Source organism: Pygocentrus nattereri, chromosome 12, assembly GCF_015220715.1.
Source record: "Pygocentrus nattereri isolate fPygNat1 chromosome 12, fPygNat1.pri, whole genome shotgun sequence".
Classification (NCBI taxonomy): Eukaryota; Metazoa; Chordata; class Actinopteri; order Characiformes; family Serrasalmidae; genus Pygocentrus; species Pygocentrus nattereri.
In genome coordinates this window covers 15912107-15925447 of record NC_051222.1, presented here as the reverse complement: position 1 = coordinate 15925447, position 13341 = coordinate 15912107, and the positions used below count along the sequence as shown (strand labels likewise).

The following is a 13341-nucleotide window of genomic DNA, read 5'->3' as shown; positions in this document are numbered from 1 at the left end:
CCCACAATGGGGAAATTCCACTCCGCATTTAACCCGTCCGTGAAGTGAAACACCACATACACACTAGTGAGCACACACACACACACACACTAGGGGGCAGTGAGCACACTTCTCCAGAGCGGTGGGCAGTCCAATCCGCAGCGCCCGGGGAGCAGTTGGGGGTTAGGTGTCTTGCTCAAGGACACCTCAGTCATGTGCTGTCGGCTCTGGGGATCGAACCGGCAACCTTCCGGTCATGAGGCTGGATCCCTAACCTCCAGCCCACAACTGCCCCCAAAACTGCTTGGTTTTAGCAGCAACAATACATAACAAAAACTATGTAGTTAAATTATATACCCTGGTCAAAGTACGCTACGTGCTCGGGAATTTTAATGAAATTCATGAAAATGCTGATTCATGAATTCATGAATGCTGAAAATGCATGAAAAGTAAATAATAAGTAAGAAAACAATATGTTTCCTTTACTGAATGCGGTTTCTTTCTGATTAATGTGATCAATCATGTGTTCTCCTTTAGTATAATTTAAAGAGGAGTAGAACAGAACAGCCCAATCAAAAAAAGCTATCTCAGATTTGTAGGACAGTCTTTTAGTACATAGTACTAAAATTTATTTAATTTAAATATATTTTATTAATGCAAGCTTAAATATCATTAAATACACACACCCACACACACACACACACACACACACACACACACACACACACACACACACACACACACACACACTGTACTATCTTAGATAAACATTGTAACATTTCACTTTTTTCAGGCACAGCAAAGTAAACATGCGTTAACCTCATTGTTCTACATTCTAAGATTCCTCCTTGTGCTTTTATGTTTGACTAAAAATAACAACCAGCGCTTTAGTTGTTTAAATGTAGACCCAGTATTTGTTTTGCTGTCCAGGTCAAGTTTTCCACACGTGACTCCTACTGTGTCCTTGCCGGGCAGGAGACTTATCGTAGGTCGAGAGAAACTGGTCGAGCCAGACAGGCACATTTAGCCAAAGGATTAGAGGAAGAAGAGAGCGTGTTTTGGCTGTGAACGTTTTAGGAAGTGTGCGGATGAATGAACCCGCACCGGAGCTGTCGGAGCAGAATGCAAGACACCTGTTCACCTAACAAAAAAACAAGATCTTCAGCAAATCTACATTAGGTGGTGTCCTATGTCAGTGCCACATTTAAAGTCACTGAGCTCTTCAGTAAGACCCATTCTACAGCAAGTGTTTGTCTAGGTGGACTGCATGGCTATGTGCTTGATTTTACGCACTTGTTTTAGATCTTCATGGACCTTGGTCCATATATTGATTATCCTCATAGCTCCAGTGCAAAACTAATAAGGCAAACTTTGTCATGGCTGACTGTCTATATTTAGGGTAAGGGAACTGTTCCTTCAATGAGCTGGAGTTGAGTCAGGTGAGTCAGAGCAGGGAAAACTACAATGTCAGTGCAGGGCTACTAGACGGGCAGTGTTGGGAGCAGTTTTCCCTGGAGAACGCAGCACAATCACTGTTGAAAAGCAAGGTTTCTACAGCTATTTAAGGGCATGACTGTGGCTGGTCCAAGAAGAGAGAAGTGTTCGACTTCCCTTAATCGAGCCACTGGCCGCTGCTGTCATTAATAGGTGTTGTTTTTTTCAATGGAGAAGGATAAATTTAACAAATGACTCATGGGTGAGTGAGCGACTAACAATGGAGGAAAGTACAGAGACGTCTAGGTTTCTGAGTGAATGTTTCTGAGTGAATGTAGTGCCGCAGTTAAAAAAACAATATCACTTTCAAAGTTACTGTGCAGATGAAGCTGTTCATTTCTTGTTAACTGAATTTTTTAATTCATAAGGACGAGCACTATTTATAGCCTGGTCTGGAGCAGGTGAACAGACTCCCAATTATCATTAGCACAAAATTAGCACTCCTCAAACCACAATTATAAACTCATGGCATGGTCTGCACTCAAAAATATATTAGTCTTATTGTATAAGGTACGTAAACACTTATGCCTACTCCTGTTTGTAAAGCTTTTATCAGCTTTGATTTCCAAATTAGGCAGTCATCAAACTTGGATCTGTTATGCTGGATGCAGGTAACTGCACTTAGCAAAGCAGCAAGCATCACCATTTCACACTGTACTGTGCTAAAGTCAGATATCACCATTCTATATTTAATTTCCAATCACAACGGCCAAGTAAAAGATTTCATTTTTGGCATCAGGAAGAAAACAAATCATATATTTAAAAGAAAATTACACAGAGGCCTAAATAGCTAAATTACATATAAAATGTTTATAAAAATGTTCTTTTTATGTCTCTTTCCTTTTCTCAGTAACAGCTTTTTGACAGCTAAGCATCCTTTCAGGCCCAGAGCTCTGTGTTCTCACAGTGGAAGGATTGGCACAAACACCTGTGGATGTTTTGAGGTCTGGAACAGAGTGGAGCTTTATTTTTTCCTATCTCTCAGAAAGCTTTAAGTGCTGTTTATCTGATGGTGACAGTGTTGGGGGTCTATCAAGTCTTTGTTTTATTTTATTTAGTGTCTTTTAATTATTTTTTTGAATTCCAGTTTTGGGAATTCCATGTTTTGTTTTGTTTTTTACTTATTTTCCTTTGACTTTCCCTTTCCTTAAGCCAGTGGATTCTAATCTCCTCAGAAATGTCTGTTGAAAAATAAATAACTTGTACTTAATGGCTGTTTTAATCAGAAATTAGAAAAATACAAAAACAGACACTGTTGGGGGTTTGCAAAGTTGTTTCGTCAACAATTCTTTGTTCATATGTGTAATAATAATAATCATGTAATTAGTTTTTTTCATTATGTGTGCAATAACTCAGAGGTGCAATAATTTGAACTGCTTTATATAGTATGTTTCATATTTAGCATCGCAGCCACTGCCACTGTACTGTATTCATAAGAATCAATAAAGTATTCTGATTACTGATATACAATGACTAACTGTGAAACTGTGAGACCAAAACAAGCCAACAAAGCACATTTATTTTTGAGCTCTTTAGCTTGAATGCATTTAGTATGCACCTTGGGTAACAACACGTCAAATTACACAATTCTACATCGGATGGCTCTTCTCTAACTCAAGAGGTCCTTAATCAAACTGCATGAACTTTCAGTTCTGGCTTCTGAAGTATGTGGCAAGGTCGTAACTACAGAAGACTCCTCACTGTGATGGATGACAGACTGCGTGTCCAATGTGAGCGTGAGGCGAGTTGAAGCCTGGCCTGTGTGTGGGAAAGTCTGTGACTGTGAGGAGGAAGAGATCAATGGAGTGAATTGTGTGTCTCAAATCGTCGGAATCAATCACACTGTTGTCTTCTCTTGCTCGTTGGCTTGTGTATTGTGTATGTATGTTTGCGTGCAGGCCTCATGGGGGCTTTAAGACGGTTTTGTTCAGGACAGACGTACACTGGGGTGGAGCAGAGAGCCGAGGAGGAAAAGAGAGCCAAGAGAGAATGGTCAGTTCGCCCGAAACGAGATGCTATCATGTTTGCCTGGAAGCTTTCGCTGGTACATGTACCGCAGGCGGCACTCCCTCGAGAGTTCAAACATCAACAGCCCTGCTGTGGTTTCTCAGAAAGGAACGGTTCACCAAGCAAGGGCAAGCGCAAGGGCGTGAATGTGTTCTCTTTCTCCTTTCCCCTCGTTCATACCCTTTCGTTCGCTCTGCTTTTCTTACTGCGGTAAACCACGACTTATCACTTCTCACAATCTGTAGGTCTAATTGTAGGAAGGTATTGAGATTTGCTAGTGTCAGATTATAACAGTTCTTGCCCAGCCTACCTCTGCACCTCAACTAATTTTACTAGCTTGTAAACAGCAGCCTATCTGGGTTATGTATCGCATATACACTGTTGTGTCTGTGCGGAGGATATGAGGGTGTGGATGCTCTTCGAGCTGAAAACCACAAACTGTTAAAACCTGTGGCTGTGATTCAAAACGAAACATCTAGGAGAGCTCTAGGGACAAAACTCTGAACATCCCAATATCATATCACACTAAAACAGGTGATACACTGAATGAACTTCATTCAAATGTGATTCAAATCATTTTCCACATAAATAAAATATATTACACAAGATAATTTTGTTCTCCAGTACTTTGTTTTGGCATAATTGTGTTGATGCAATGTATTTTATTCATGTGGTAATAATGTAAACATTTGAATTAAATATTTTGAATAAAAAATTAAAACCTAATCTACTACCAACTCTGTGCTGAGGGATTCTTCCATCAACATGTTTATATGAACAACATTAAAGGCTTTTGCTTTCATTTATGCCACAAGCATTTAACCACAATGTGGTTAAAATTCTCAGTTGTCTATCTCCATACTAATACACTAGCCTATTGACAGGACTCTAAGTACTCACTTGTGCCTAATCTGTATCTCAATGCAGGTTTTAATTAAAGCATGCGCTCAAAATCTCAGGCTCTGATTCACTTGAGTGTAACAGTAATGGTTCACATAATGATTCCAGTTGTTAATGTTTGTTCAGGGAGAATTAGTTAAGGGGGTCTCAGAGGACACTTGTGTTCTTTTTTGGGTGAAAATTCTTACCTCAAAATAGAAGACTTCATCAAACTGAGGGTTGTTGGTTTTCCGCTTGACCTTGGTCTTTTTGGCTTCTGACCTATGAATGATGAAAAAAAAAACAAGAAAGGTGAGAAACAGAGGACAGAGTTATGATCCTCCATGCTCTTTGTCTTCAATACAAAAGTAGGCTTTGCCATGTATTTTCAGGGTCTCATCAGACATTATTACAGCAGCAAAACTGCATAATAACTAGTCTAACAAAACAGTGCACCCCCAGTAGCAATACATTTATTAGTATAACACATATAACATAGTAGTATGTGATTCTGAATGGCTTTTTCCTATTCATTGCCTTTATGTAAAGCTGGTTGAATCCAAGTCATCATAACCTGGTCTGGCAGTTTTTACCTGGATGGCCCCAATAAGGAGACTGCAGCATAGGGGTCACACTGTCCATTAACGATGGGTAGGCCTTGGCACTCCAACACTCTGAACAAAGAAAAAAAACAGCTGTCAAATTAATCTGACAACTTATTCTTCACTTGTATACAACAATAAAATTAATAAAAACTACATTCTGCCACAAAATACAGAACTGGGTATTTTGAACTACTTCGCCATTCAATTATTTTCACAAGGTGTCACAATTTTGTGTGGCACAGCTTACAAATCACATTACCCACATCAAGTTCCTGAGCTTCTGTTTTCTTAATAAAGACAAAGTGGACAACCCAGGGACAGTTTAGTAACTTTTTTGTAAGCGTGACAAAGTCTAAAAACGTTGAATGATATCCCATGAGAATAAAACATTTTAATTTACCAACAACCACTGACATCCCTTAAAAATGACCTAATACACATTTAGGAAGCTAAGAAAACTGTTTAAAACTGTACGTGTTTTTGTCTATAAAACACTAAATCAGATTAGAATACATATAAATAAAATGTAATACAACAAACACTGTTTTAGTTTAAAATATTACTGATATTCTTGCTTAGGATAACACAGTTAGCAAAACACAAGTTTCACTGCACTACAGCCATTGCATGGATTCACCATGGATTCACCATGGATTTTTCCATCAGCACCACCTGGTTTAATGTAATATTGGATGGAAACTGTAAACACTGGACTACGTTTGAAATTGTTTAAGCTAACATACAACATTAAAATCTATTGTTTATTTGTTTGTTTATTGTCCAGATAAATGGCATTAAGTATTACTTTTTCAGGTGCACAAGACTTTTGTACTGTAATGTACATCGATTCTAACATCATTTTCCAAAGAAACCAGTCAGCAACACCAAACATTTTTCTAATAGCTTGATTAGTTAAGGAGGAACATCCAAGGGACAAATATACACTGATAAATTTGACCAGGCAGACACAGATCTTAGCTCTGTCACTGAAGTATTTTTGGACCCTGTTGCCTGGGCAGCGGAGCCTGGAACTAATCAGATTTCACTTCCCTCCGTTCCCCAATTAAAGTACAGCAGATCCAGACCCAGAAGACTTTGAGGAACTCAAGATGGCTGGAATCGACACTAGTTTAGACTCAGATGCTAATACAGAGCAAGACAAACTGTGGGGAAAGTTCAGTATCAGATTTCCTCAAATGACATCCTCACAAGTATGTGGCCTGCATATCTTATCTCAAAGAAGATAAGGATGCTAGATATGTGTATTTGGTTATTCTTTAACCTCAACCATCCCTTGTTTCCTCAAAAGATACCACTGTCATCTGTGACTGCTTAATCTCAGACTTTAGATGTTGGAATTCCCATCCAACCCCCGTTTTGTTATTGAGCTGAATGATATTTATTTTATTTTTTGACCTCTCAGCTGCCAGCCATTCATGATTATGTGCCATTTCAGAGCTGATAAATGGAATTTTTCAAGCATTTTCAACCTAATTTCTTGCTTCAGTGTTTTGAATCATTAGATGTTCTGTTTTTTAAACATGTTGAAATTATTGCCTTTTTGAAAAAATTTAAATATTCCTTTAAAAGGGAATTCCATTAAATCAAGGAGATGTAAACATTCATTTGGAATGGTTTGGTATTAAATGGTTGCAGAGAAAAAATGGTAGTGACAAGAACCAGAGGTTGTGATGTCACACACATATAGCCATTTTATTTACTATCCAAATTGACAAGTGAACTAACATGTGTCTTCTAAGGTTCATATGTGATGCTGATGATGCTAAAATGCTGCTAAACCTATAAAAATGCATTCTCTTTGGGGACTATTTTGCCACACAACACCCTGCATATACCTCTTCGCTATGAATTTAGGTATTCTCTCCAAACTATCAAAAACAATCAGGCAGCCCAGTCAAACCACATCATGTAATAACTGTCTGTGAGGTAGCTCCTTAAATGGCCCAAAGTTATTTCACATTTCCAAAACTGAGGAACCGTTCAACCAACCTGCACTGAAGTCCCTGCAGTTAAAACCCATTCAACTCTTCAATTTTCTGGTTCCTATCACCACCACTGTGAACAATTCTGACTTGCTAAGTTTCTCTAGAGTGGCGCACACACATCAAAACACTCCTATCCTTTGTTTACATCTTGAAAAAATAGTGAAATTCTCTTTTAATGTGTCTAGGAACAGTCTTTCTGATGTCTATAGTCTGTTTTGTTGTAGTATCTGGCAGCTGTCTTTCGCCACCAGCATCTACATCCATGACCGCTCTGTTCTTGCCAATGACCCTGTTCTGCTACCGGGAGTCCTCAGATCTCCTGTGTCATCACTTAACACACACACACACACACACTCATCTGAGCACTGTGGCAGGTGTGTGACTGTGCCCTGAACCGTCTGGCACGATGCTGGTTTCCACAATTAAAACCCTTGCGCAAAAAACATGCTACAACATGTTAGCCGAATGTCATTCAAAGGTATAAATCAAGACCACGTCTCACTGTCTGGTTTGTGTACTCAAAGTAGATGCTGCTGTGTCTGTATAGAGGAGGATGTGATGGTGTCTATGATCTTAAAATGGAAAACCACAAACTGCTAAAAGTTGCATCTGAGATTCAAAATGAAACATCTAAGAGCGCTTTGCAACAAATCTCAGATGAATCTTGTATTCCAGAGGACAAAAGCAAAAAACTACTCAAACTCCACTGGTCAGTGCCAAGCCTGCCAGTGGCCACCTGCACAGCTTCAATGGATGGCTGTTTATTTCTGCACCTCAATGCAGGTTTTAAACAGCCCATTTCATTGATATAAAATTTTTTTTCAGTATTTAGTGCGTCACCTTTTGCCTTTATTACAGCTTCTATTCTTTCAGGAGATCTGCAGGGCTTTTTTTCCACACCTACAGAAGGTTTCACTCTTAGAAGTTGGTTGCATTTTCTACTTCAAATGTTTGATATAATATAGGTTTGGGCAGTACAACAGTAATAAGGCACACTGTGGCATTAAAAATGCTATTAATATAAACAATTATGATGGAATTTCTAAATTACTGTGTGTGAAATTTCTATTGCATGTCTGAACCGCAAAATATATGCATTCCTCCCATTTATATTTTAGAGGGGTCATTTCTACTGGTGTGGAAACTCACTGGTAGATGGCTCTAATAGAAAGAGGGGAAGATCAGAGCCAGGAAATACCTCAGAAAAACTAAGCAGGACAGTGGCACAGTAACGACTAAGAGCTACACTCACCACAGAACACTTTAAATTTCACGTTTCATTGAAACACCAGAATCTAATTCAATGTTCTGTGTTGAACAAAACTGTTCATCATGCTAGCTATGCTAATACTAACCAACTGCTCTCTCATATTAAGCAGCACTGTTTAACATTTAGACTGTTTGACCTTTACTGAATGGTCACTTGAAAATGGTGCATTCACTTAACTGGTTACCACGAAAGTGAACTAAATCATAAAAAAGCCACTTTAAAATGCATGAAAATTAAACATAAAATGTGGTCTATGCAAACGTTATGATACATTTTAAATATCTGATATTTTAAACTAAGCAAATAAATAGAAACTGTTCATAACAATTTTACAGTGCAAAGTGGAACTTTTCATTTAGAAAATCAACAAAAAGTAATTTGACTGGGGTGTTCAAACGTCTGCATATGACTGCATTTGTGCTGATTCATGAATGAACAGTAAATGGAAGCGAATAAGCTGGTAGACAGTAATAGAGTCCTTTATGATGTCACATCCAGCCAATGAGGGAAGAGCTCACGTTGGTTTCAGACAGAAGCTGAATGACATCATTACGGCACATTACGTAAAGCCTTGTCCCACCAGCCGGGATCAACAACTCTCACACACACACACACACACACACACACACACACACACACACACACACACACACACACACACACACACACACACAGCAGTCTGTGACTCACACTCCTGTTCACACACTTCTGTTATTCAGGCTCATTCAGACAATCAGAGATAGGGAGCATTCTACTGAGTCAGAGCTGAAAACACATTTGGGACTTTTAGCTGACTTGGACCTCAGATTAAAATCCTTTTGAGTGACCCTACACCTTAATTATGTTTATTGTATTAAATTAATGATTGAACGTTCCACTATCAAAACTTCACCAAATGCTTCATTCATGACTGTTTTGATGGTGACAATTTTAGTTCATTTTGAGTAGAATACAAAAATGCTAGCCAGTACAGGACTAGTAAACACAGCTGTATGCAAAATCATAATATTTTTCATTAAAACACAAAAAAAGCTCATGTAATTGCAGAAAATATGTATTTCAGTAGTGGCAATTCTAAAAACTCTACATCTTCAATAAAACCTGACTTTAAAAGAAAGAGGTCCAGCAGAGTCCAAGCTTTTGCCTACGACCATCCAGTACTGAAAGTCAGAGACCATCCCATCATGACCAAACCGTCATCATTCAATTTCCAGCCAAAATGGCTATTATGTAAAGGTTATTCAGGTTTCAGGAGACATTTCAGAGATTATATTATGTATAATCACTTTGAATAAGGAAAGGGAAAGTCAAAGGAAAAAAAGTGGAAAAAACAGGAATTTCAAAACATGATTAAAATATGTAGAGAAAATGGGGCTTCAAACAACTGTGCAAGACCTGACAGACCCCCAAAACTGTCGCCAACAGATAAAGAGCACTTTCATCTTTGAGAGAGAGAAAATCAAGCTTGACTCAGTTTCAGGTTTGAAAAAATCCAAAATCCATTGTTTCTGTCCGTCCTTCTGTCCATCCCACTGTGAGCAGACAACTTAGCATACTATGAGTCTGAAAAGATGTGATGCTGTTAAGAGGCACTTACTGAGAAAAAGAAGTAGCCTAACAGACAAAGAAGAAGAAAATTTACAAATCAAGTAAATATCAATCAAACCTCAACATCCCTGAATGTGTTACTTGGATTGTGAAAAGCAGAAAATGTAACCAACTATTAAGATTGAACTTTGGTGGTGTGGAAAAATATCCCTGGCAAATTCTTAGAAAAACTGAAGTCTTAAGCAACATTTGTTCCAATGCTGAAAAATAAATAACTTGTATTTTGACCAGGAATGAAGTAAAAGAGGGACAGTGTCTGACTTTCGCATATTACTGTAACTCTATAATTATTGAAATAAGTATGTCATTAAATTTAAGATGATGTAAAGGAAAAATCATCAATATTCCAGACTCTAGATTTCTAAGGGTTAAATGCAGGCCAGTATGGCACTGTGTGGCAAGGTTACGGTTGAGGGTGAGGAGTTTAGTGTCTACAATGACAGAGAGGTTTTAAAGCGTCACTAATACCAGAGCACTTCCTGTGTGCTAAGCCTGTTTATATAACGCCCGTCTGGCCGGGTCCCACAGCGGCCCATAAATACACCCAGCTCTGACGTCCATCATCGGGCCACCGCTGGCCAACTGCAGGCCTGTTTTTCACCTGCTGGTGGCCCAATGCTGCTGCCAAACATCTAGACATCAATAGTACAGTGTGATAGTCTTAGACACCTAAGCAAACAAACACATATGTGGTATCGAGAAACCCCTTAAATGGCCAGCAGTGCACCCAAAGTTTCATTACATACACCTATACCCTAAGAAAAGCTCAGCCAGTTTGCACTGAAGTCTTAGTGTGTAATAAGTTTGGATTTTAAGGGGTTAAAAGTTCTGTGAACTACCAGCAAAAAAACAAACGAAATGAAGAAAAGGTGTCCGAGATATATGGCTTTAAAGATCTAGGGGTGTTAAATGTTGCTTATGTTTGGTCGAGGACAGAAGAACAGACACTGTTATACTAAATCAAAGCAAACAAAATGTGCATAAGAATACAAAATCAAATCAAAAGTGCATTAGTGAAGCAGAAGGCCTATTTAGAGCACAGGCTAGCATGACTGAACTAGCGTTCTCCTAGCGCTCTGAGGCGATGATGCCGTAGACTTAAACAAGCTTGTGGCGCCACTATCCAGCTCCGTCTTAAAATGGAGGCTGAATAAATAACATGAATGGGACATGGCTCTGCTACAAGCTCTGCTGTGTCACTAAGCTCATTACCCAGAGTGCTCTGGTGTGGGACACTGGCCAACCATGGGTCTGCTAAGGCTGTCAGGACATACACAGGGTGATATGCACATACAGGATGTGCAATTGTACATTATAAACACAGACACACAGTGCTGCTACAGAACTTCCTGGACATGAAGAAACACTTGTATTTGTGTGCAGAGATTCAAAGATTTATAAAAAAGATTATTGAACTCTATACAACAGCACAACACACTTCAACTGAGACCACAGCTATAAAGGTACTGTGCAGAATGTTGGCTACACGCTTAAAAAAGATGGTTCTTTAGTAAAGACAATGGTTCTATATAGAACAACAAACACTCAAAGAACTACAGTATTTGCATGATTAAATGACGTTTTGCACAGTGAAATGATTCTTCAGCTCGACAGTGAATGTGTTATATATGATTCTATACAGAACTATATGCTGATGTCTCGGTAGGTAGCTAATTTTCCCGTTCCACCTTAAATGGTTCACCAGTTACATTCTGGGTGTCAGAGCAGCTGCAACATTTACGGTGGAACAGGAAAATTAGAACAAGACGGTGGCAAAAACTTCACCACTGTAGAAACAGGGGTGGGCAATAATAAATAATTGTCACATTTCCCCCCTTTGAAAACATATGATCTTCTAAATGTAACTAAGCCCAACTTTACCCTCCTCTGCTGTCACTGCAGACTGGCAGGGTTGCCTACAGAGCACAGCTAGTAGCCTGTTAATAAAGTCATGTTCTTTTTATTTGAGGGTCCCATTTTGAAGGGGAAGATTTTTACCATTAACCCACGTAACTCAGTTCCAATGGGCAAGGTGAAACTCGAAAAACAAGGGGTAGGGGTAAAAATAAGAGTTTTTTGCCTTTCTTTCTCCTTCGGACCAAAACCGAAAGTTCCTTGATGATTTTCAGCTGAAATGTTTCAGCGGGTGAAATTTCAGTGCATGCCTATTTTAATGAACTACACTGGAATCGAAAGGAGTTCAAGTTCCTTAAATTGAAGCAAAGCTCCTTCCTGCATTAAACACTGTTAGTCCAGCAGACGGTCTCCTCCTCAGCACAGCAGAGTGTGATTGTACATATTTATAAGTGCACAGGTATGAATCCTTTAACAGACGTTGTGCCGTTGTTTGCAGGATTATAATTTGCCAGTCTTGCAGAATTTTTACCAGTGAAATATCAGTATCTACCAGCTCCCGGAAAACCTGCCCTATATATGTAAGTTTTGCACTTTAACCTCACAGTCAACATGAGGTTGGCCTGTTTTTCATTTTAAAGCCCAAAGTGTTGGTGCACAGAGCCAAACCACCAAAACTCATGCTACTTATCCAACTGCTGACACACTGCACTGTATTTATTCCGTTTCTGAGAGTACTCCAATTGCCTGCACTGTTTCACACCCTAATGACATCATTGCTTACACATGCATGCACAGAGGGATATCAGAAATCCCTCACTCACATACTCACATACACACATACGCACGTTCTTTAATATCTGCAGATGCGACTTCAGTCTGAGTGGTGAGTCATTGCTGCTTCTAAATGAAGCCTGGACATGCTATCCTCAAGCCAATCTGTACCAATCAAAGTGTTACTAACAAACACAAGACAGGACAGTTTGGTTTATGTATGCTGAAAGTTTAGCAATTAAATGATGCCCTCATCACTGAACAGCGCACTACAAAATCATTTATTCTTAATAATATATTGTTTGTGTGTGAAATATTCAAATTAGGGGCTGACAAAGTTAACATGTTAAAAATGAGATAAATTAGTACCATCATTATTTTTTAATGCTGTTAAGACATTTTCCTGTTTGTACCCTTGAACCATCTGTAGTGCTACAGGCTGAAGCCCGGCTGCTTGTGCACTGTATGTTGCTATGATAGTCTCTACACCTGTAGCTCTCTTATTTAAATACATGTACAAGGCTTTTAAAGCAGTACCTTTAGCACCTCCAGCAGGCTATGCCAGACACCGGAGCACTCTGGATAAACTAGTAAGCGACAAGGTAACACAAGCAACAGCAAAGTGGAGAGCTACAGCTCTCCAAAAGAACCTTGACAAGATGCATGAACAAGAATGAATGTGAGAGACTCCAACCATCGACTGTATATATGATATATATGATATATGCAATGACTGTTTGGAAGCGTGAGGGCCCAGAGTGCACTGTGCTTGTTTAGTGGGCTCGTTTGCATATTGCAGCCTTCTGTTACATCAGCAGTTAACAATTAACATACAATATATTGTGCAGTCCTATTTCCCAATATA

At 39.0% G+C, this 13341-nt stretch overlaps 1 protein-coding gene across 4 annotated transcripts in view; it reads right to left on the bottom strand.

Moving 5' to 3' along the window:
- rasa3 (RAS p21 protein activator 3) overlaps positions 1 to 13341 on the bottom strand; it is a 72831-nt gene that overhangs the window by 18536 nt on the left and 40954 nt on the right. For all 4 annotated transcript variants that reach the window (XM_017701865.2, XM_017701866.2, XM_017701867.2 and 1 more), the window contains exons 6-7: positions 4953 to 5033; positions 4569 to 4641 (exon numbers count right to left, since the gene is read on the bottom strand). In XM_017701865.2, coding sequence (XP_017557354.1) covers positions 4569 to 4641; positions 4953 to 5033 — 154 coding nt within the window. The remainder of the gene's footprint in view (positions 1 to 4568; positions 4642 to 4952; positions 5034 to 13341) is intronic.